The sequence below is a fragment of the Tursiops truncatus genome, chromosome 16 (genome assembly GCF_011762595.2).
Source record: "Tursiops truncatus isolate mTurTru1 chromosome 16, mTurTru1.mat.Y, whole genome shotgun sequence".
NCBI classification, from domain to species: Eukaryota; Metazoa; Chordata; class Mammalia; order Artiodactyla; family Delphinidae; genus Tursiops; species Tursiops truncatus.
In genome coordinates this window covers 58162139-58188493 of record NC_047049.1, presented here as the reverse complement: position 1 = coordinate 58188493, position 26355 = coordinate 58162139, and the positions used below count along the sequence as shown (strand labels likewise).

Here is a 26355-nt window from a genome sequence, read left to right as displayed (position 1 = left end):
GAAATGACTCGAGAACCTGACCCTCAGGGAAGTTAAAGTAAGACGTAACCGTGCTGAACTGGGATGCAGTTTCTGTTAAATTGCGTAATTCTATATTAACACAAAGAGTATTTACCTCATTATGCAGAAGGAGGAATTGGGGTACTGAAATGTGGAGATCAACATGGAAAGATTTCACAATAAATTGTATTGGGACATATAAGTCTATATTTTAATGCTAACAGTATTTTACGATGAATTAGGATTATGCTGTTAAACCTAGTCACTGCTCCCTCTCCCCACTCCCAACTCCCATCATTGTAGTCGGCTACTAATTAGGAGTGTGGGTCAAATACTGTCTATGTTAAGGGACACTTCTTATGTGGACTGGATATTAATCCATCATCATATTCCTGGCTACTCTTCAGTGGAGAAAAACCCAAATATAAACCTTCTGCCGCTCGGCCAGTGACAGTAGGATGTATTTTTTAAGGTAGGGGTAGAATGGTGGTTGTATTAAAATTTAAAGGTTAATACCAGCCTTATTTGACTTGTGGAAGGATAGATAACTACTAATAGTTACATTTATCCTTGTTTCTTCAGATGTTAGTCTACATTTTACATAGACTTCAACTATAGTGACATGACTCAAAAAAAGATTTTTAGATATTATCTAAACCCAGCTACCACATTTATACCTGAGGAAACTGAGACCAAGAAGACTTGAGTGCCTTGTGCAAAATCAGTTAGTGGCAGAGTTAGGAACTGAATCCAAATATCCATTATACAGTGCTCTGCATGATACCTTTATAAAAACAACATACTACTTAAATTTCCTGAAAAAGCTGCTTCTGTGAACAAAAATTTTAGAGTATTCTGAGAGACAGCTATAGTAACTCTCTTGCTTTCCTGTAGTCCTCCAAGGAACTTAATAACTTAGGTTTAGGAGTAGGCAGGGAGACTACTGAAGTTGAAGCAACTCTATATATGTGGTGACAGTTTTAAAATGGTTTGGTAATCCTACAGATACCAGCTGGTTCCCAGTGAGGACTGCATTTAATGCAGTTTTGTCATACCTTTAGTTTTCACGTTTATGATGTTAGGCATATACCCATTTTGTACCCAGTTTAACGGTAGCCGAAAGGATGGGTACTGCTTACTTGCTTTTAATACTGGTGAGGAGAATGATCAAGGTCACCAAGCTATCAAAATCTGACTTCGTGTCCATTGTTGTTTTTTATACCACACTTAAAATAATTGCTGCTAAATATAGTAATATGTGACTCCTCGCAATGACTACCACAGAATACATCAATAGGATTGGAAACCAGTGAGGGCCAGTGGTCAACACACCTAGGTTCTAATTGAGGGTATTTTTCTGAGTTACTGATCTTCTTTTTCTCTTTTTTCCTTCTCTGGACATTTGTTTAATGAAATACTCAGTGATGGTGAAACAAATATGTATTCCACAGCGTTGCTGGTTAGATATGAAAGTGTTCTTATATTTTAAGATGTTTTATAAATGGAGTATTCTCTTCTTGTTGAAAGCAATTTGGTCCCCTTAGAGAATGGTGTCGTCTGAAAATAAATGTTTAAATCTTAGATTTTTTAAACAGGAAGTGAACTGACCTAATTCCCTCATTTTACAGTTGAAGAAACTGAAGCCAAGAGATACTATGATTTGTTAAGGTTCACACAAGTAGTTGCATATCTTGAAGTAGAACCCAGCTCTCTAGATACCTAGTTCAGTGCCCTTTCCGGTGTAGCATTCAGCTATTAGGAATTCCTAAATATGATTTAAATCAAAAGAATTAAAAAAAAATTTTTAATCTTTGAATAAGTTTGGCTGGAGAATTCGACTGTCTCTTTGACTTTTACTATTATTTGTATTCTACTCTACTACACCATTACTAATGAAGAGTTTACAGCCTGTAAAACCGATTATCAGATTACGTATATCAGATTCCAGCTTGTCTTCATGTGAGAAATGATAAAACATTTTTAATTGCCCCAACAGGAAAGTTGACCCTTGAGTTAAAATTCAGGAGACATAGGAAAATGTAGAATGTCAGGACTAGAAGAGAATCTTAGAGAGCATTTTACTCTTTTTTTTTTCCTCTTAATTTTTTTTTTAAATTTTATTTATTTTTGGCTGCATTGGCTCTTAGTTGCTGTGCGTGGGCTTTTCTCTAGTTGTGGCGAGCGGGGACTATTCATTGTTGTGGTGCAGTAGCTTCTCTTGTTGCAGAACACGGGCTCTATGTACGTGGGCTTCAGTAGTTGGGGCACACGGGCTCAGTAGTTGTGGCTCGCGGGCTCTAGAGCACAGGCTCAGTAGTTGTGGCGCACGGGCTTAGTTGCTCGGCGGCGTGTGGGATCTTCCCCGACCAGGGATCGAACCCTTGTCCCTTGCATTAGCAGGTGGATTCTTAACCGCTGCACCACCAGGGAAGTCACCATTTTCCTCTTTTTCTTTCTCTATACTGGACCTTGAGGCCCAAAGTGAAGTGATATATCCTAGTTTGGCAATGATAGAGCTTAAGAGAGAATTTAGGTCTCCTAACTCCTACATTATGCACTTTTCACTGAGCCAACAGTATTTCAAAATACTCCTATGAATATTGCCTTCCTGACATGAATGTCTCATCTGGTTTTGGGCATTGCTTACAGCTTGAGTTTGTGCCAGGGAAGACTGGGAAAATGAGGTAGGGAGACAGGGAGAGTGTTCGCTGTAGAGCTGAGGAACCCAATTCTTTGGCTTTCCCAGACAGGTCAGGTTTGGTTTAAGACTATTCTGGGACTTGACATGACTGCCCTACATGATAATTCTGTAACCACTTCTGTGGGTTAAGCCTACATTGGGAAATTTATGTGGGCTGTGGGTGGGGTCCTAGGGTATTTTTCTCCTAACACTCAAGACTTTGAGGTACATCCAGTAGGATCTGCCAAGCCACTCAGATGGAGAACATTCATATCGAGACTAAATTCTGGCTAAGACTGAAACTGCCTTGTTTTGTTGATTTGGTTTCTTTAGAGCCTTTAAACAGAATTTTCAAACTCATTTTCAGGACTTGTGTCTTAAGAATTATAAATTTCATATTACTGTACAAACTTTTTTATGCCATGAGACTTCTTAGTGAGGCTAATGAATTTTTAAAATAAAATGAAAAATGAAATTGTTTCATTTATGAAATATTTTGAAGAACTAAAGCAGGAATCCTTCCTTTGGAGAACTGCAATGTCAGCTGTTAATACTTATTTATAAATAGGTCATCTTTGTTTGAAAAAACATACAAGGTTTTCTAATTCCAAATCTTTCCAGCCACAGTATTGCTATATTAAGCAGAACTGTCAAAGATGAAATGGAACCAAAATGTCTAGACTGTTTAAATGTTAACCCTGTCCTGTAACATTGGTTAACAATCACGCCTATTTACCTCTTCGTACCTACTCGGTTTTAAAACGTTATTTAAAAAAATACTGTAATAAAACGTAAGTCTGAATTCTTATTTTCACATAGCATAGCTGGCTTATAAATAGGATGACCATATGTCCCAGTTTGTCCAAGACAGTCCTGGATCATGCCTTTTATCCTGGCATAATTATTAATAGCTCTTCCTTTATTCTCAAAAGTATCCCATTTGGATAATAAATTATCTAGTCACCTACTTACACACTATAATAGTTTTGTTGTAGTAGATTTTGGTTGTTGAAATGTTACTTGAAATACGACCATAAGATGATGGAATATTAGCTTATTTTGGCTAGATTTGGATATTTTTCATTGGTCGGACATTTTTATTGTGTTTAGAGTTCTTACTGTCTCAGAGTAGTATATTGAACAAGAAAGCACATGATTTGAAGTTAGGTATCATTTATTTGTTGTCTGACCTTTGGCAGGTTATAGAACTTTGCTGAACCTTTTGTTTCTCTTAAACAGATAATAGCAATACCTACACTACAGAGTTATTGTGAGGATTTAAAGGCAATAACATACATAAAAATGCTTTATAAGCTGCAAATTGCTATGTGTTAGTCATTAGTATGTCTCACATGTGCTCCTGAAAGTTGAATTTTAAATTAATGATTTTATCTTGTTTAGGGAACCTTGCTATTTAATAGCACAATCTTTTAGAAGTGTTCTTACTGTAATGGGGAGCAGGGAAATAATAGTTGGACATATATGTGTCTTTGAGGTTTTCTGGGAGGGAGGGGCAGGAGTTTCAGCATATTTGTATGCTGAAAAGAATGATCCAGTAGAAAGTGAAAAAACAGATGATGCTGGACAGAGGGAAGAGATTATTTCCTTGAGTTTGCAAGAAGGCATGCCAGTATGCACAGGCTTAAATGGAAGGACTGGCCTTACATAGCCTAAGGGACACAAATATTTTCCTAGTTTGTTTACTTAAAAAAAAAAATACCAACAGTATAATTCATATATAGTAAAATCACAGATCCTAAGTTCACTGTATTTTGGGGAAAAAAAAAGTATTTGTGTAAAACACCACCCAGACCAACTTACAAGACATGTTCATCTCCTAGAAAGTTCTTTCCTGTCTCTTCTTTTTTTAAAAATATGTATTTATTTATTTTGGCTGCACCCGGTCTTAGTTGCTGCATGTGGGCTTCTTAGTTGCAGCATGCCGACTTCTTAGTTGCTACATGCGAACTCTTAGTTGCCAGCATGCATGTGGGATCTAGTTCCCTGACCAGGGATTGAACCCGGGCCCCCTGCATTGGGAACCCGGAGTCTTACCCACTGGACCACCAGGGAAGTCCCTTCTGCCTCTTTTCAGTCAGTCTCATTCCCTGAACCATCCAGGCAACCATTTTCTGGCTTCTATTAGTAGAGATTAGTTTTGTATATTCTATAACTTCATATAAATGGAATCATACGGTAAGTACTATTTGTGTCTGATTATTTTATCTGATTACTGTTGTTCAGTAACAATGTTGATATTCATCCATTTTGATGTGTGTGTTAATAGTTTGTTCCTTTTCACTGCTGAGTAAGATTCCATTATATGGATATAGCAACAATTCTGTTGATGGACTTTGGCTTGTTTTCAGGGTTTGATTATTGTAAATGAAGCTGCCATGAACATTCGTGTGGACGTGGGTAAATGCCCAGGTGTGGAATTGCTGTGTTCTAGGGTAGATGTATGTTTAACTTCAGAAACCACCAAACTGTTTTCTAAAATAGAAAACAAAATACTTTAAACATTCAGTGTTATAAGAGTTCCAGTTAATCCACTTTCTTGACAGTGTTTGGCATTTTTGATTTTAGCCATTCTGATGGATGTGTAGTTACATTTCATTGTAGTTTTAGTTCATTGATTGTTAATAATGTGATTATAGACCATTTGCTTATCTTTTCTTTAGAACTGCCAGTTCAGGTCTTACCCATATTTGTAAATATAAGTTGTCTTTTTGTTGCTGATTTGTAATTCTTTCGATACTTCAGATATAAGTTATTTGTTAGATATTACAAACAAACATACATACCTTCCTATGTAGCAAATAAGCAAAAAAGACATGTCTTTTCATTTTCGTAACAGTGTCTTTTGGGAGCAGAAGTTTTAAAATTTGAAATTGAATTCATTGATTTATTTTGTTTATTACCTTTTGGGTTCTTAGAAATCTTTCCTTCTTCTTATGTTTTCTTCTGGAAGCCTTGTAGTTTCAACCTTCACATTTAGGTCTAAGATCCATCTTAAGCTGATTTTTTGCTATGGTGTAAGGGTTTCCTCAAAAGGATTTTCAGTCAATAGATTAGATAGATGTAGGACTTTTCCTGGACTCACTGTTCTCATCTGTTGACCTATTTGTATATTGTTACACCAATACCGCACTTTCTTAATTATTGTAGCTTTGTAAGCTTGGTGCTGTTTCTTTAAATTTTTGATAGAATTTAGCAGTGAAGCCAACTGGGCCTGGAATATTTTTTGGATGAAGGGGTGAAAGGTTTTAAATTACAAATTTTGATTTCTTATTAAAGAAATGATAAATGAGTATTCAGATTTAACATTTTTTCCTGTGTCAGTTTTGGTAAGCTGCATTTTTAAAGAAATTTATTCAGAATTGTTGGATTGTTAAAAAGATGTTCATAGTATACTATTACTGCCTGTAGGAACTGTTTTATGTCCCCTTTTTCATTCCTGGTATTAATACTCCTCCCATGCCTTTTTTTTTTTTTTAACTTTTTGGGATCAGTCTTGTTAGGGGTTTATCAAATGTATTAATCTTTTCAAAAGCCCAGATTTGGGTTTTGTTGAACTTCTATTTTGGTAATAGTTTTCTATTTCATTCATTCATTCATTTATTTAATCTATTTGTTTATTTTTGCTGTCATATTTTTATTTTCTTCTGCTCTTTGGGATTTAATTTACTCTTTTTCCATTTTGTTTTGAGTTGGAAGTTTAGACCATTGATTTTAAACCTTTCTTGTTTTCTAACATGTGCATTTCATATATAAAATGTTCCCCTCTCAGTACTTTTTTAACTAAGTAGTTGTGGTGCACGGGCTTAGCTGCTTTGCGGCATGTGGGATCTTCCTGGACCAGGGCTTGAACCTGTGCTCCCTGTGTTGGCAGGTGGATTCTTAACCATTGCGCCACCAGGGAAGCCCTACATGTGTTTTTAAAGTCTTTAATTTCACTCAGCAATATTTTGAGGCTTTCAGTGTAGTTGTTTTACACATCGTTTATTTAGTAAATGAATATTGCAGTTGTTGGGTGTATTGTTCTATAAATACCAATTAGTTTCATTGTTTTATTTACTTAATTATTAACTAATTATTATTAATTATTAAATTGTGATATAATTCACATGCCATAAAATGTACCATTTAAAACTGTACAGCTCAGTGGTTTTTAGGATATTCACAGGGTTTTACCTCCATCACTACTATCTAATTTCAGAACTTTTCCATCATCCCCAAATGAAGCCTCATACCTGTTAGTAGTTACTCTCCATTTCCCCTGCCCATCCCCTGGTAACCACTAATCTACATTGTCTCTTTGAATTTGCCATATTCTGGACATTTCATAAGTGGAATCATATATTTGGGCTTTTGTGCCTGGCTTCCTTCACTGAGTACAATGTTTTCAAAGTTCATCTATGTTGTTACATGTATCAGTATTTCATTCCTTGTTATGGCTGAATAATATTCCATTGTATGTATAGACCACATTCTGTTTATCCATCAGTTGATGGATATTTTTATTTCCACTTTTTGGCTGTTATGAATAATGCTGCTATAAACATTCATGTCCAAGTTTTTGTGATGTCACATGTTTTTTTTTTTTTTTTGCGGTACGCGGGCCTCTCACTGTTGTGGCCTCTCCCGTTGCGGAGCACAGGCTCTGGATGCGCAGGCTCAGCGGCCATGGCTCACGGGCCCAGCCGCTCCGCGGCATCTTCCCGGACCGGGGCACGAATCCGTGTACTCTGCATTGGCAGGCGGACTCTCAACCACTGTGCCACCAGGGAAGCCCTGTCACATGTTTTAATTTCTCCTGAGTATATACTTAGGAGTGGAATTGCTGGGTCATATGGTAACTTTATGTTTATTTTTTTGAAGAATTGCCAAACTTTTTTGTCAAGCTGGCAGCATCATTTTATGTCTCCACCAGCAATGTGGATTCCAATTTTTCTGCGTTCTTGCCAATACTTGTTTTTGTCTAGCAGTATCTGCCGAGAGGCTGTATGTGCTTGATGAGGCATACCTTCAGTGCCCAGCCAGGCTTACAATGCTGCCATAGCCTCTATTTCCTGCTTGTGCAGAGCCTCATGCTCAGAGATGATTGCTTAGTACCTTTTCAGGTCTTTCTTGAGCATGCCCACAGGCCAGGGCACATGTATAATACATGGTCTCCTAGATTCTCAGGAATATTCAGAACTTTTCAAAACCCCTTATGGATATCTCATGCCCCACTTTTCCTTTTAAGTTTTTTTGGTTAGCTGCTTGTTTGTCCCAACTGCTTCAGATGGCTGGGGTGTTAAACAATTGCAGCCAATTGTTTTTGACAAATGCCCCGCGGGAAAAGGCTGTTAGTACTGGGGAAACTCTGAGTCAGGTCAAATAATGAGAAATCTTGGAGTAGGAGTTTTTCGGGTAACTGCCAGTAAGCTCAAATAATAGCACTTTTCTGAAAATGGGGCTTTGAAAGAGCTCCAGTTCTGTTCCAGCTCATCCAGTGGCTGGTAGGCCCCTGGTTTCCACTGTGTTTTGGGGCTGTTGCTTTTAAGGCTGCCTTGGAGCTGGTTAGGGGGGATGGGAATAGGGCAAGTTAAAATGCCACAAAGCTTGCTGTTTTTACTGAGATTCAGCCTTTTTTTTCCCCTTGAATAAATGCTCCTCAGGTGTTGCAAGCCTTTGGTTAATATGTGGAGTTCTGAAAGTGTTGATTTTGACTTTTTTTGCTAGTGTTCTTGTTGCTTTTACGGAAGAGAGGATTTTTGGAGGCCTTTATTCTGCCATTCCTGATGTTATCACCCTAATTGTTTCTTAAACATTTAAAAATATTCTTACGTTTTCTTTGTTTTAAAATACTTTACAAGGTTTTTTTTTTTTTTTTTTTGATTTTGAAAGACTCGCAAGAAGTTGCAAAAAGAGTACAGAGAGTTCCTATGCACTCTTCACCCAACTTCCCCCAATGATAAAACTTATAAAACCACAGTATCTTAGCAAAACCAGGAAATTGATGTTGGTATAGTACTATTAAGTTGACTATAGATGTTATTAGAATGTCACCAGTCTTTGCATACACTGCCTTTTATTGACATGGTGGTGGTGTGTAGTTCCTCGAAATTTTATCATGTCCAGATTCCAGATTAACACAATTAGGGTATTAAACTATTCTGTCACCACAAAGAAACTCCTTTGTGTTATCCCTATATGGTCACACCCTCCCCCCCCAGCCTTAACAGTTGGCAACTCTTGATCCGTTCTCAGTCAATGTAATTTTGTCATTTTGAGAGTGGTATATAAATAGAATTTTACAGTAGGTAACACATAGATAAGGCTTTTATTTTCACTCACTATAGTGCCTTTGAGATCCATCCAAGTTGTATCATAGTTCATTCCTTTTTAATGCTGAATATTAGTCCATTGTATGGGTGTACCACAGTTTCTTTACCTAGTTACCTATTGAAGGACATTTGGGTTGTTTCCAATTGTTTACTGTTACCAGTAAAGCTGTTATGAACATTTGTGTACACATTTCTGTGTAAACTTAAGTTTTCATTTCTCTAGGATAAATATCCAGTAGTGTGATTCCCTAACTTATTTTTCTGTTGTCTGTTTTACTAACTACTAAAAGAGGGGTGTTACAATTCACTAAGACTGTGAATTTGTCTATTTCTTGTGTTTCTCTCAGGTTTTTTTTTTTAAGTATTTTGAAGGCATTTATTTTGTTTCTTGGTGAATTGACCTGCTTTTTTTTTTTTTTTTTTTTTTGCCGCTCACTGTTGTGGCCTCTCCCGCTGTGGAGCACAGGCTCTGGACGCGCAGGCTCAGCGGCCATGGCTCACGGGCCCAGCCACTCCGTGGCATGTGGGATCTTTCCAGACCGGGGCAAGAACCCGTGTCCCCAGCATCGGCAGGCCGACTCTCAACCACTGCGCTACCAGGGAAGCCCTGACCTGCTTATATTTATGAAATCATTTTATATCTGGTGATGTCTGCCTTGTTTGATATTAATATAGCCTGTGTAGGTTTTTTATGATTAGTATTTGCATGGTATGTCTTTTTATCCAAGCTTTTTGTTTTTAAATTCTCTCTGTCTTTATATTTAAAGTGTATCTATAGTAAATGGCGTTTTTTTTTAATCCAGTGTGAGTCTTTATTTTTCAATTGCAGTGTTTATCCATTTACATTTAGTGTGACTACTAATATGGTTGGGTTTAAGTATACCATCTTTTGTTTTCCATTTATCCTATGTGTTATTATGTCTTTCCTGCTTTTTTTTTCTAAATTGACTATATTTTAATTTTTCATTTTATGTTGTCTATTGGGTTTTTTAGCTATACCTTGTTGTGTTGTCATTTGGTGATTGCATTAGGAAGTGCAATATTCATTTTTAACTTACCACAACCTATTTTGTTGTTGTTGTTGTTGTTGCTTTCTTTTTGGCCATGCTGTGCAGCTTGTGGGATCTCAGTTCCCTGACCAGGGATTGAACCCGGGCCACGGCAGTGAAGGCCTGGAATCCTCGCCACTAGGCCATCAGGGAACTCTATTACAACCTATTTTGAATTAGTGTTCTATTATTTGACCTTTGACGTAATAAGTACCTTTAAAATTTAACCTTACTCTAGACCCAGTCCTGATCTATGGGAGCCTGAGATAAGCAGCAGTCTGTTGATAGAAGTTAGAACCTGGAATCGAAAAATCCCTCAAGGCCCTTGTGATTATCATATGCCAGCTATTGAGAATACAAATGTAATTAAGGTTAAAAAAAAAAAACAACTTTACCTTTTATGTTGAGATAAATTGATTGAGATAAAGTACAAAGCAACCCTTAAAATTGATTAAAAGTTCATCAAGGAACTTAACAGAATCTAGGGAGGAGGAATGAGTAAAACTAGGAGGTGGGCAGCAGTGCCTTAGTTTATAGGAGCTATCATTCACATTGTGAACTGCACCCTTTGGAGTTGTCCAGGGGACAGCCTGTATACTTTTACATGGGAATCCTTAGGTACGAGTTGGGCAGAAAAGATTTTCTAAGAGAGCTGGCATACGAGAAATTTTAAAAAGGTGAATGGGTGTTTGCTAGGCACAGAAGTATAGGGGAAGGACCTTACAGTCAGTCTTTTTCAGGGCACAGTGAGGTATTATGATTGGAAAATGGATTGTATGTGTTAGAATGGTGAGAGATAGAGAGGCACTGTATTTCAGTGATTGTAATAATGCACATTTCTTCACATTTTAACATCTCTCAGATGCATTTATGCCTTGCAATCTCCATGGGAAGTTGGAATCTTATGATTCATGGCATCTCAGATTTGATGAAATATTGTAGGTTCCAGCTAGACTCAATGTCCTTTATGTTTTGTATTTTATCCTCTACATAGTTGTAAGGGGAATAACTTTTAAGTGGAAAAATATCATTATTTGTTTAAATAATATAATTCGGTGATATTGTACAGGATTTATTGTGGCTAAAAAAATAGCAGCAGTGTAGGAATTTAGGCAAGGTCTGTAGAGGACCTAGTTAAAGGCAGCGCCAGTCGGGTGTTGTGGGGTTCCTGGTAGATGAACTGTTGGAACAAACCAGGAAGATGCAGTTACTACTAAGAATGGTGCTTATTGATGGAGAGAGAGGAATCACATATACAGTTGAGTTTTCTGAATTTAAAAAGGGGATGATTGCTGTAACAGCTAAGGACACTCATCAATAGTGTTTATTCTGGCACCAGATGTAAGTAAATATCTTTGCTGACCAGAGGGCTAATCAATATCAATATATCAATAAACAAGACAAAGTTTTCTCAGGATCTTTTACGTAATATCTACGTCAGTGTGTAGTATTTGTAGGTTGTCTAACAAAATAATAATTATAGTATAGGTTTATGTTGGATGGAGCCTGAATTATGAGACACTTCAAAATTACTGACCAAAAAAAAAAAAAGAAAGAAAGAAAAAGTCATTCAGAATCTTTCATCCTAGCATCCATTCCAGGAAAAAGACATTGCTAACATTTGGAACAAAACAATAATCCTAGTATGGGTTAGTCATAGTTTTTGGCCACAGACCAGCCCCCATCTTGTTCACATCTAATAGGACAAGTTCAAAGTAAATGCTTACTTAAATAGTATCTTCATTGTTTAAGAAGGGTGATACAGTATTTACTGGCGTGGACACTAGTTTGTATTTAGGAAACTAGCCATTTTGAAGAATTAGTGTTTTTAACAAAGTTAATTTGTCATACTAGAATGAAATCATATAATAGTTTCTCATTTACGTACACTGATGGAGAGGAAAACGACGTGAGTAGTTTAAACTTATTTGCTTTTGGAAATAATTGTATAGTTTTTACTTAACTTACTGTTTGAAGACACCTTTTATCTGCTGTTTTAAATTTTATTGTCCCCACCTCTTACCTTAGCCACTGTTGCTGCAACAGGTTCCACACAGGCTCCGGACAATTCCAACTTGACAGCATCTCTCATCAAGTACACATGCTGTGTACTTCTTGCAGTGAGGAACAGTAGTCAGTGTATAAGTTCTTCCTCTTTTGTCCTTTACACGCGGAGCTCTGAATCACATTTTACATATTCTTCTCCATAAGCAAAGGTTTTGTTGGACAAATAAGTTTAGGAATGAGTTTAAACATGGTTATTGTGATTCAGTGTGCTCATTTTCCCCCATAATTCTTTGTAGAAACCATAGGCCCAGAGAGGTTGAATTAATTTGGTAATATTATTTTTAATAAATTTTCAAATAGAGTGTTATGAACTATTTTGAGAATGCAGGAGATGTGCAAAGGACTGACTTCTTAAAAAGAAGTATCACAGTTACATTCCTTAAAACCAAGAGGGGGGCTTCCCTGGTGGCGCAGTCGTTGAGAGTCCGCCTGCCGATGCAGGGGACACGGGTTCGTGCCCTGGTCTGGAGGATCCTACATGCCGCGGAGCGGCTAGGCCCGTGAGCCATGGCTGCTGGGCCTGCACATCTGGAGCCTGTGCTCCGCAACGGGAGAGGCCACAACAGTGAGAGGCCCACGTACCGCAAAAAAAAAAAAAAAAAAAAAAAAAAAAACCAAAAAACCTAGAGGGGACCAGTTGGGGGTGGAGAGACTGACATGGGGACAGGAGGATATTTTTTTGTGATGATGGAAATGTTTCATATTTTGATTTTGGTGGTGGTTACATTACTGTATATATTGAACTGAACACTTAAAAAGCGTGAATAAAAAGAAACAACCAAGCAGCTCCCCTGTGCTTTTTTAAAGAAAAATAAACAAGTTCTAAGAGTTTTTATTGTTTGACTAATAATACAGAAATCAGGCAGAGAAGTCCCTAATGAAATGATGGTCACGTTTTACTGTATCTGCCTGTTGATCCTTCATTTTCTAAGCACTTATTTTCTTTTTATATTAGACTTTTATTTTGATTACAGATGCCCGTGTGAATAAATAAATGCCTTGTCTTTTATGCCTCCCCCATCATTTTTCTTTAAATAGAAAAAGGGACAAATTTCTCCTAATTGCATATTCAGCCATAGTTGCCCAATCTGTGATTTTAATAAGAGACTGTAATTCAGTCTTCTAAATCATTTTACACTATAATTGTAGGCTATACCTCGTTCTCCTAAAGAAACTTTTGGGTATCAGTCCTATTGATATTACTGATAACCTCCAAATGGTGAGGAGGGTAACTGGTATGGAGGCAACTGGAAGAGAGCTTGAGCAAACTAGATACCAATGGGAAATTGCACAGAGGCAAATTTTATTGCATAAACTAGAAGAATGGCTCTCATTGAGGCTGACCCAGCTATGGCCTCTGGTCCATTTCTTGCTGTCAGTTGGTATCAGTTGTGGTGGAATTCTATCTTTCCCTCAGTTTTGAGCCGTATTGTAATCAGTTATGGAAAACAGACTCCCTCAAAGTCTGTTAAATGTAATTGAAAATTACACTATCTATGATACCCATTGTGAAGGTCCCACCCCAGTCATTCAGTTTTTGAAGGGTAAGGCTGTTGCCTGGATTCCTCCAGGACTTGCTGTATGCTCCCTAATAAACTTTGATTAGATCAGTATTTTACTATCTAGAGAGTTAAATATCTATCATGTTTGTTGAGTATAAAACTTTATTGTGATAGACCTTAAAAAAATTGAATTTAATTAGCTTTAGTCATTAGCTGTTAAATATTGTGGAAAAAAATCACATGATCTGGTTTCTTCTTTTGTTATGTTTTATTTCATCCAATTTAAAAGTCATTCTCTTTTCTAAATGGCTTTGTGCTTCCTCTAAAATGTCGTCCTACATGTTATAGGCAAATCAGAGGTTTAATAAACTAGTATGTTAAGTTTATTTCCAAGGTAAAGTGAAGATATTTATTTTTATATTTGTGCATTTTACACATCACCTTACTTTCACAAGTATTTCTAACTTGTATTTTGTGTTTTTTTTTAGTGAAAATATTCTCTTTGGAATGGGAAATCCTCTTCTTGACATCACTGCTGTGGTGGATAAGGATTTCCTTGATAAGTAAGTATTAAGCTCTTCATATGTACTATGTGAAACTTACATCTAAAGAAAAACTGAAAATTTTAGAATTGAATTTACTGTTTAACATCTTCAATTGGAGGAAAATTCAGGAAATTTAAATCTGATAATAGCAAGTGCACCATTATTATTTATTGAGTAATTGACCGCAGTTTTCCCTGGGAAAACTTAGGTACATTTGTTCATTCCTGTTGCTACTTTCACTTGAAATTTATTTTTTTATTCTTTGCAAGGAAGAAGTATGTGAATAACCTAATGATTTAATTTCCACATTTTAAAATTACTGTCAGTGAACTAAATCTATAGTGGTACCATAACATGGGAGAAGGAATAGGATTAGAGAGGGCAAGAAGAATATGTAGGACTTAATTCAGACACCGTGAATCTCCACTGTTTCCCCCTAATAATAACTTTTGATGTTAATTTAGCTGAGAAATCATTTTGTTTATTTATCTGTCTGTGATGATTTGGTGCAAGGAAAAAAAAGTACTAAAAAATATTTAATAATGAGAAATTAAGATCCCCTTCCCCTTGAACACCCCAAGTTCTATGCCCAGGGACAACCACTTTTAAAAAAATATTATTGAGGTAAAATTTACTTAAAATTAAATGATAATTTTAACTATTTTAGAGTGTATGATTCAATGACTGCTAGGACATTTGCAGTGTTGTACAACCGTCACCACTATCTAACTCCAGGACATTTCATCACCCCCAAAAGAAACACATAGCCATTTAAGTGGTCATTTCAGTATTCCCACCTGCCCTCCCCACCTCTCCCCAATCTCCTGGGAGCTACCAGTGTGTTTTCTGTCTCCATGGATTTGCCTGTTCTGGATATATTATTTCATATAAGTGGAGACATACAATATGTGGCCTTTTGTGTCTGGCTTATTTTACTTAACATGATGTTTTTCAGTGCTCTTCCATGTGTCATCAAAACTTATTATTAGGGGGCAATAGTGGAGATACATGGTGTTTGAATGGTGGATGGATGTTTGAATGGATACATGGTGTCCTACATATTCTTCCTGCCCTCTCTAATCCATGTTGTAGCATGTATCGGTACTTCATTCCTTTTAAGGCAGAATAATATTCCATTGTTTGTATATACCACAGTTCGTTTATGCATTCATCAGTTGGTGGAGCCATCGGTTGATGGGCACTTGGATTGTTTCGGTTTTTAGCTATTATGAAGAAGGATGCTGTGAACGTTCATGTACAAGTTTTTGCATGGGTATATATTTTCATTTCTTTTGGGTATATGTATTGGAGTGGAATTGCTAAGTCAGATGGTAATTCTGTGTTTAGCTTTTTAAAGAAGCATATCCTTACCAAAACGTGGTCTTTTTTCCCTTTTTAAAATTATAGCCATCCTGGGACTTCCCTGGTGGTCCAGTGGTTAAGACTCTGTGCTTTCATTGCAGGGGTCATGGGTTCGATCCCTGGTTGGGGAACTAAGATCCCACATGCTGCGTGGCATGGCCAGAAAAAAAAAAAAAGGAGAAAAAATAAAATTATAGCCATCCTAGTGGGTGTAAAGTAATATTGTGGTTTTGATTTACATTTTTCTAATTATTAATGATGCTGAGCATCTTTTCATGTGCTTATTGGCCATTTGTATATCTTTGGAAAAATGTGTATTGAAGTTCTTCACCCATTTTTTAATTTGTTTTTTGTTGTGGTTGTAAGAATTCTTTATATATTCTTTTTTTTTTTTTTTTTTTTTTTTGCGGTACGCAGGCCTCTCACTGTTGTGGCCTCTCCTGCTGCGGAGCACAGGCTCCGGATGCGCAGGCTTAGCGGCCATGGCTCACGGGCCCAGCCGCTCCGTAGCATGTGGGATCTTCCCGGACCGGGGCATGAACCCATGTCCCCTGCATTGGCAGGCAGATTCTCAACCACTGCGCCACCAGGGAAACCGTATATATTCTTAATACTAGACCCTTAATAGGTTTATGATTTGCAAACACTTTCTCCTATTCTGTGGGTTATTTTGACTTTCTTGAGAGTATCCTTTAATGTGTAAGTTTTAAATTTTGATGAAGTCCAGTTTATTTTTTCTTTTGTTGCTGTGCTTTTGCTGTCATATCTGAAAATCTGTTGCTAAATCTAAGGTCACAATGATTTATGCCTATGTTTTCTTCTAGGAGTTTTAGTTTTAGCTCTTAAATTTAGAGCTTTGATCCATTTTGAGTTAATTTTTGTATCAGTTGTGTGTTAAGGGTTCACTTCATTTTTTTTGCATGTGGAAATCTAGTTGTCCCTGCACCATTTGTTGAAGAGAGTTTTCTTTTCCCCATTGAGTGGTCTTGGCCCTCTTAAAAATCCGTTGACCATAGGTGTTTGGGTTAATTTCTGGCTTCTCGGTTCTATTCCATAAGTCTGTATGCTTGTCCTTATTCCAGTACCACACTGATTTGATTACTGTAGGTTTGTAGTAAGTTTTGAAGTCAGGAAGTGTGAGCCCTCCAACTTTGTTGTTGTCTTTCAAGGTTGTTTTGGCTATTCAGTGTCCCTTGCAATTCCTTGTTACTTTTAGGATCAACTTGTCCATTACTGTAAAAAAGGCAGTTGGAATTTGGAATGGGATTGCACTGAATCTGTAGATCAGTTTTAGAAGCATTGCCATTTTAACAATATTAAGTCTTCCGATTCATGAACAGGAGATGTCTTTCTTTAAGTTGTTTCAACAGTGTTTAGTAGTTTTAAGTTTAGAAGTCTCGCATTTCCTTGGTTAAATTTAATTCTAAGTATTTCATTATTTTTGATGCTACTGTAAATGGAATTGTTTTCTTAATTTCATTTTTGGATTGTTCATTGCTAATACATAGAAATACAACTGATTTTGGGGGATAACCATTTTTAACAAATTCTGTTTTTTAATGTCTTGGAGATTATCTTTATAACTCTTCATCTGTATAAATTCGAGTGTCAAAGGATCAGGCAAGAATTTATAAAAGTGTAAATTTGCCCTATTGTAATATAATAGGAAATAGGTTGAGGCGCCAAGGACAAACTGGAGAATGTGTCTTATCCTAAGAAATTCAGATACAAATTTTTAAAATATACTTTGCTAATCAGAAACACTCCTGCATACAATTATGTTAATGGTTTTACTTCTGATTGCCTTGTACTTTTAAATGATATAATATACACACATTAAAATATTTTCTTGTATCAACTTTCAATAGAATCCTTAGACTTCTCATTATATAGAATTAGAAGTGCCTCTATTCTTCCGTCTGCTACTTCGCTCCTTTTAAGTTCTGTTAACCTTCTACTTTAACTCCTGACTCTAACTTCTAGTCTAACTTTTAACTTTCTACTTTCTAACTTCTGTTTAACTATATTTTTTATTTTAATAAAGATTGATATGTTTTCATTCTGTTAGCTATCTATAATTGTCTTACCAACTTTGAATACAAAGTGGTAGTGAAGATTGAAACTCACTTAAACATACTTAATACTAGTATCACTGTATTTATCCCTTTTTTCAGAATTAAATAGTATACTAAGAATGTAGAGTAGGTGTAACGTTTGGAATGTAATTAGAGCACTTAACTCTATTAACAAACTAAAGAAAGAAAAATCACATTGTCATCTCAATAGATAGAAAAACCATTTGCCAAAACTACTATCTATTCCTGATAAAGTTTCTTATAGCGTTCTTAGAATAGAAGGGAACTCCTTTAACCTCATAAAATTTGGGTTAGGGAAAAGCCTACTAATAACATAATTCCTAATGGTGAAAGTCTGCATGCTTTCCCCTCAGATCAGAAACAATTCAAGGATGTCCACTCTCACCACTTCAAAATGTATACAGTGGTCCTGAAGATTCTGTTCAGGACAATCAGGCAGGAAGAAGTAAAAGACATCCAGGTTGCAAAGAAAGGAATAAACTGTTTTTATTTCCAAAAGGCATGATCATTTATGTAGAATAACTGATGGAATCTACAAAAAAAGCTACTACCTGATTTCTAGAATTATTATAAAGCTACAGTAATCAAAACAGTGATATCAGTGTAAAGTTTGATGGCATAGAATAGAAAGTCCAGAAATAGACCCACGCAGAAATAGACGACTGATTTTTTTGTAATTAATTAATTTTTGGCTAGGTTGTGTCTTCGTTGCTGCACACGGGCTTTCTCTAGTCACAGCGAACGCGGGGGGCTACTCTTCGTTGCGGTGCATGGGCTTCTTATTGCCGTGGCTTCTTGTTGCGGAGCACGGGCTTCAGTAGTTGTGGCTTGCAGGCTCTAGAGCGCAGGCTCATTAGTTGTGGCGCAAGGGCTTAGTTGCTCAGTGGCATGTGGGATCTTCCTGGACCAGGGCTCGAACCCGTGTCCCGCTTTGGCAGGCGGATTCTTAACCACTGTGCCACTAGGCAAGTCCCTGGACGACTGATTTTTGACAAAGGTGCAAGGCAGTTCAGTGGAGAAAGGATTGTCTTTTCAACAAATAGTGCTTGAACAATTGGTTATCAACATGCATAAAAATGAATTTAGATCTGTATTTTCTACCATATACAAAATTAACTGATAGAACTAAACGTCAAGCCTAAAAGTATAACACTTCTAGATGATAATATGGGAGAAAATCTTTGTGACTGTGGTTTAAACCAGAATTTCTTAAATGTAGAACACCAGAAGTATGTTCTATAAAAGAAAAATTGATAAGCTGGACCTTTTCAAAATGAAAATTTTTACTATTGGAAAGACACTGTTATAAGAATTAAAGGACAAACCACAGGTTTGGAGAAAATCTTTGCAAAGCGTATGTCTGATAAAGGACTACCAGTCAGAATACATAATGAACTCTCAAAACTCAATCAGAAAAGAAACAACCCAATAAAAAAATGGGCAAGGCATTTGAACATTCACCAAAGATATATGGATGGCAAATAACCACATGGAAAGGTACTCAGTCTCTTTCATTATTAGGGAAATGTAAATTAAAGATACAGTGAAGTACTACCACACATTTGTTAGAATGGCTAAAATTTTAAAACAAAGCATACCAAATGTTGGCTAGATAATGGAGGAACTACAGCTTTCTTCTCATGGGGAGTTAAAGTGCTGCACTGAATTTCAGTTTAAAAAGTTAAACACACGTCTATTTGATCCAACCATTTCATTCTTAGATATTTACCCAAGAGAAGTGAAAACATGTGTCCGTACAAAGATGTGTTCACTAATGTTATGGTGATTTTTGTTTTTAATAGCTAGAACCTGAAAGTTATCTAAATGTCTATCAACAGGTGAATCATTAAACAGATTGTTTACCCATACATTAGAATTCTAGTCAGAAATAAAAAAGGAATAGAGTATTGTTTGGATGAAACTCAGAATAATTGTGTTCATTGAAAGAAGCCTGACAAAAAAGAATACATACTGTATCATTCCATTTATATTGAGATTATAGGGAATTCAATTTATAGTGACAGAAAGCAGATCATTGGTTTCCTGTGCATATGCCAGGGTGTGGTGGAGGGCAGGAAGGAGAGATTACAAGGCAGGAAGGAGAGATTACAGAGAGACAGGACCGAGCTTTTAGGAGTGTGTTCATTACCTTGATTGTATAATGATTTCATGAGCATATACATGTATCAAAACTTACCAAATTGTATACTTTAAATATTTAAGATGTATGTCAGTTACATGTCAGGAAAACTTTATAAATAGAACAAAATAGAATCAATTGACATGAATTTATGCGTTTAAAGTTAGAACTCCTTTGTTTGCTTAGTGTGAGATGTTTTGCCCAGGAGATCAACTAATTGATTGTCACTGTTTTAAAAAAATTCTAATAGCATATAAAAGTACAAAGAGGAAGTAAAAAATCTTGAAATTTTATGACGTGTAACCAGTGTTAAACTGTTTTGATGAACATGCCCCGGACATCTATGTATAACCCAGAGAGATATTGTATATGTTTGTGTTTATGGGATAATACTCTGTGTAGTCTTAGGAAATTAGCTTTTTTTTCACTGTACACTATGTTTTTAAAGGTTCATGCAAATATGATCAGAGTGATTATGATGTGGCAGCTGTGTGCTGACACTATTGGGAACTCAAATAGCTTCTTTGTTTCACTAGCAGCTGATCCCAAATGGCCAGCTGAAGTCTTATTTTTTTTATTTTAGGAGGGTTTTAATCAGTAAAACTGACTTTTGAAATCAGTACTTGGAGATAAAAGGCACATTTTTGAACTCTAATCATAAAAAGTAGAGAATTCTCTTTCTTATATTCCTGACCATTTCTTCCAAAATACACTTGAAAGTGTTCCTCATCATTTCAACAGACTGTGTTTAACTTATGTTTTAGACCATGTTTAGATGAGTGTTTTATATTTGCATGGTGTAAAAATAAATTATCCAGGAATAATTTGCTAGGTACTATAACAAATGAATTAAATATATACTTATTAGTATCTTACACTATAAAAATGAATTAACTGTTAAAATTCTTATAAAGTATCTGTTTTTGTGATTCTGATTTTTTTTTAAAAAGTACTTGGCCTTTTCAGTTAAAAAAATAATTATTGTAAAACTAGTACTAGTTAAAAAGTAAGCTAGTACTGAAGGTTTTTAAGGAAAAAATCAGTTCTTTGCTGCATCTTCCATCTTTCCCCTTGCTTTTACCCCATTCTGCATAAGTGCTGTTTTTCCAGAAGATTTTAAATTCTATTAGCTGTTTTTTCCTGGTATCTGCCTATTTCTAAATAATATGCTAGTATTTGTGTGATTTTTCATAAGGGTGATTGATTGGAGAGGCAAAGGACAAAAGTTCCTTTAATGTTAGGAAAGGATACAAGAACATGATTCCATTAGGAAGGATTCCAGAATAGAGGATACAATAGCACTGTGTGGAGGGGCACACTTGGTCTTCAAGTCACTGGGAGAATAGATGACCAAATCTTGTTACTGGGTGATGGTGGAGAGGATTCCCTCTGACCTTCTGAGAACTTTGCTTTTGCAATTCTCTCAGCATTTATACACTCTCTTGATTTTTTTTTTTTTAATTGTTGGAGGGTCTCTGATTACTTTTGTCCTTGTTAACCAGGTTCTAGTTACTTGTCAGAAAGCCTCTGCATTCCTGAATGCTTACTGGGAGAATAGGTGAATTGGCGGTTAATGTCTCATAAATACCCGTCCACCTAGCCGTCCTAAGCTTAGGGCTTTCTGAGGTCTATCTCTCTAGCTATTTCGATATTATATATAGTCTCTGTTATGATACCTAAGGATTTAGCTCTCTTTCACTCACACCATTTCCTCTTCTTCATCTTCCCCATTTTGTTATATTACATTAAAACAAATATAAAAAATGGTACAAATGAACCTATTTACAAAACAGAAATTGAGTCACAGATGTAGAAAGCAAACTACGGTTACCAAGGGGGAAAGGGATGGGTGGAGGGATAAATTGGGAGATTGGGATTGACATATATACACTACTATATATAAAATAGATAACTAGTAAGAACCTACTGTATAGCACAGGGAACTCTACTCAGTACTCTGTAATGACCTATATTGTAATAGAATCTGAAAAAGAGTGGAGATATATATATATATATATATATATATATATATATATATGTATAACTGACTCACTTTGCTGTACAGTGGAAAATGACACAACATTGTAAATCAACTCTACGCCAATAAAAAAATAATTAATAAAATAAATAAAAATTTAAAAACCAGATCAGTAATCATTGTGAACAGAATTGTAGTCTTTGATTACTTATAAAACTTTTTTTCTTTCAGTGTATCTTGTGTTCATTTGCACTATTTTCTATACACTTATTCAAATTTTCAATAGCCACTCTATTAAGTCTGTAATGTGCCTAATAAGCACTCTCCCCGCTACCCGTTCTCCTCAAAATCAGTAAGTCTATCAACCTCTTTTCCTCTGGTGACCTCCCTTCTTCAGTTCTCCATCTTTGTGCTCCAAACTGAACTGGTTGTGTTGCTAGACTTGTCTTTTTTTTTCTTTTCTTTTCCTTTTAAACAGCAGTCTTCCTTTATCTCATGTCTTCTTTATTGGTTTTCTGTGTGTGTGTGTGTATAGCATATCCATCAGAGAAAGAGTGCATAAGCATATGGTAATTTTTTGAATCTTTGTATATGTCTGATGATCTTTAACATTTTTTTCCCCTCACGTCTTATTGATTGGTTAGTATAGAGTTTTCTTTGAGAATTTTGAAGGCATGTGCCATTGTCTTCCAGCATCTAATAGAACTCTTTATATTACCAGTTTTTTCTCTATGCAAGCTTTTAGAATTTTTTTTTTGACCTTGGTATTAGTAAATTATCATTATGTAACATTTTGTTCTTGTGTTATGGATGCATTTTTCCCCCTTGTCTGTCTAAGTGTATTAGAGTTGGTTCTGTTTGGTTTTTGAATGTCTTTTCTTTCCTGCTTTATCTTTGTTCCCTGTGGATTGTTCTTTTCTGGTTGTTGTGGCCTTTCTCCTTCATGGTGGAGCCTTTCCTCCAATATTAGGTGATCTTTGGCTGTCTGTTCTTATTTAAGGGTAAGACATTAAAACTTATTCTGTTTATTTGCAAAGGAATAAGAAAAAGTCTGGAAGGATATGTTCTAAACTCCAGCAGTCATGGGAGGGTGGGTTGGCTAAGGTGGGTACTTTTATTTCAAAATTCTATACAATTTAATATTTTTGTAACAATCCTTAATTGCTTTTATGAGTTTTTTTTTTTCTTAAAGCTTTAATGAAGTTATCTGTTGCTATGTAATAATAGTTATCTATTGCTATGTAATACATAACCACAAAACTTGGCTGCTTAAAGTAACAAACATTTAGTCTTTCACACGGTTTCTGAGGGTCAGGAATTTGAGAGTGTGGCATCGCTGGGTGGTTCTGGCTTAGGGTCTCTGATGAAGTTGTAGTCAGTCTGTTGGCCAGGGTGGCAATCATTTCAAGGCTCAACTGTGGCTTCCAAGCTCATTGATCTGTTGGCTGGCCTCAGTTTCTGAAGTGCTGTTGGAGTGAGGGCCTCAGTCCCTCACTTTATAAATCTCAGAGTGTCCTAAAAACATGGCAGCTGTTTGCCCTATTGCGAGTGACTTGAGAGAGAGTAATAGTGTAATTTTCCCTAGATGGAAGCTGCAGTCTTTTTTTTTTTTTTGCGGTACGCGGGCCTCTCACTGTTGTGGCCTCTCCCGTTGTGGAGCACAGGCTCCGGACGCGCAGGCTCAGTGGCCGTGGCTCACGGGCCCAGCCGCTCCGCGGCATTTGGGATCCTCCCGGACTGGGGCACGAACCCGTGTCCCCTGCATCGGCAGGCGGACTCTCAACCACTGCGCCACCAGGGAAGCCCTGCAGTCTTTTTTATAACCTATTCTTGGAAATAACATGTCATCATTTTTGCCATATGCTTGTTATTGGTCATACAAACCAAACCTGGTATAATGTGGGAAGGCACTACACATGGATTTGAAAAACAGGAGGCAGGGATCCTTGGGGGCCAGAAGGCAGGCTGTGATCGTCAGCATCCAAGATGGCTCCTGATGATCCCCTCTTCCTGGCATTCTCGTGAGTAGTTCCCTCCCACATTGCACCATGGCTGATCTGTGTAATAGGGCAGAAGTGATGGTATCCTACTTCGGAGATTATGTTGTAAAAGACAGTGTCTTCCATTGTGGCTGCTCTCTTCTTTCTCTCTCTCGGACATTCAGACACCTTGTGAGAGGCTCACATGACTGGAGGTAGAGACCTCAGGCCTATAGCTATTGAGGAACTGAGACTTGCCAACAACCATGTAAGTGAGCTGAGAAGTGGCTTCTCCATTCTCTGTTGAGCCCTGAGATGATTGCAGCTCTGGCTGACAGCTTGACTACAACCACGTGAGAGACCTTGAGCCAGAAAAACTCAGCTAAGCTACTCCTGGATTCCTGACCCTCAGAAACTGTATGGGATAAAGACTGTTGTTTTAACCTTCTAAGTTTTGGGTGAATTTGTTACATAGCCAAAGAACACTAATAAATAAAGCCAAAAAATTTTTTTTTCAAACACACACACACACACACACACACACACACACGCATACCCCACATTCAAAACCTTATTGGCAGGTTGGTATATGTGGGTTTGAAACCACTAGGTGGCGTTTCACGGGGCTCTGAGGCGCTCCGGTTCCTTATGTCTCAGCGCAGAAAGAATTCAGTGAGAGGCAAAGTGATAGGTAAGAAGTGAGTTATTAGAGTAGGCCGCTTGTGAGGCTTACAAGTGGGCAGATGAGAAGGTGCTGCGCCCCAAGAACTTAGTGGGCTACAGTTTTATAATCAAAGGAAAAGTGGGAGGGGGAGAAGACCACCTTCTTCCTCATTCTTGAGTAGACATCACACTTCCATCATCAGTTCCTCCTCTGTGTCGGGCAGGGGAGTTTTCTTGTCCCTACGTGGTCAAACCGGGACTGTCATGGCACTATGGAAAAATTATTCCATGTCTCAGTACAATGAGGGTCTTTCACTTTGAAGTGTCACGTTTTTATAAATTATTGTTTTTTATGTGTACAGAGAGCATGTCCAAGGGGTCATTAACTTACTGAGCTCACTGGGCAGGATGTGGGTCTCATGCCACCATTGTTTTATTGTTTGGGGGCATGTCTCATACTTCTGTTGCATGGTTTTGTTGCTAAGCAAGCCAGCTTGGTTTTGTGGTTAAGCAAACCTGCTTTCTTGAGTGATCAATAACTTATAGGGGTGTCCCATACTTTTTTTTTTTAACTTACAATCCTCTGGTAGGATTAATTTATTTAATTACCTACGTCGTCCCTTTACTCTGTGCCTATCAGGTTGGGCTTGTTGACTGATGGGACTTTATTGTGGCTTGGTTATGCTAAAAACCTATTCTGAAAGTCTAAAGAGTCTGTTCAGTTTCTTTACAGAAAAGTCTTCCATTTTCCTTTCTGAAGGTTTAAGCTTGGCTGCTTTATTCTGAGTTGGCCAGGGAAAGGGGGCTAGAGATACCATAATTAAGTAGGCAGTTTCACCTGTCTCTCCCTATTCCCCCTGGTTTGCCTGTTGTTCCTTAGTTCTGAGATACTTCTCTTTGGTTTCTTGAGGGAATAAACCTCTAATTTATCTCTAATTTATTTTAGGAATTGTAAGTTGTGATGGTGAGATGGTAGTCCATTCCCTTTCTTGTAGCTCCAGGCCTTATCTGTAACTCTGAGATTTAGGGTTTCTGCAGGTGGACTAAGCTTGCTTATCATAAGTAGTCTCTTTCAATTGCAAATGAGATTTTAGTTTCTTTAGTGCTGCTGAGTTCCTCATCTGCTTTCCTTTTTCTGAAAATTTGTGGAAACCTTTTGACCATTAATGGTTAATTACATTAGTATTCTTTTTTTTTTTAACATTAGTATTCTTTTTGCTCCTGTAGGTGTTTGCCTTTTTTTGTGCCTTTATTATCATTTTAACAGCCTTGGAAGGAAGAGTAGATAATCTTTCTGCCATACATAAGTGGAAGTCCAAGGGGTGTGAGTGTGTGTATTTCACTATTATTATATGTACTATAGCAGGAAATGTATAACCATGGACTCATAGGATTTTTGAGACAAATTGGAATTTGGAGATAATTTAGTCTTCTTTATTCATTTTACAACAGCGGAACAGGCTCAGCAAAGTTAGATGTTTTGCCCTTGATTACAGTTAGCATTGCAAGCCTGAGATGGAATCTGTATCTCCTGACCCTATTTGTTTCTTTTTCTACCATGCTACACTAATTACCTTTATTTTTTAAACAGATGATTAAATTATTAACAGTTTGAACCTATTGTACAAACTAAGAATTAATAACTACATGCCAGATTTTGGGGATTCAAAATGGGTAAGCCTGGTTTCTATGTCAGAGCAGTCTCTGGATAAATAAAAATGATTTTCTCACTTTCCTTTAGTTCATATCTTTTGTTGATTACTGGTTTCATCTTTTGTTTTAACTGTTTAACAATTTGTATATTTATGTGATGATCTTAACTTATGATTTGCCAAACAAGCAGTGTTTTGAATAAAAGAGAGGGTTTTTTCCCTTTAATTTACAATTTCCTTTGACTTTCTTGACTCACGTTACTCTCTTCTGCTTTCTAATTTCTTACTTGAGAGGAAGCTCAATATATAT

At 36.8% G+C, this 26355-nt stretch overlaps 1 protein-coding gene across 10 annotated transcripts in view; it reads left to right on the top strand.

Moving 5' to 3' along the window:
- ADK (adenosine kinase) overlaps positions 1-26355 on the top strand; it is a 483942-nt gene that overhangs the window by 27625 nt on the left and 429962 nt on the right. For all 10 annotated transcript variants that reach the window (XM_019936015.3, XM_073793430.1, XM_019936011.3 and 7 more), the window contains one exon: positions 14119-14193. In XM_019936015.3, the coding sequence (XP_019791574.1) occupies positions 14119-14193 (75 nt within the window). The remainder of the gene's footprint in view (positions 1-14118; positions 14194-26355) is intronic.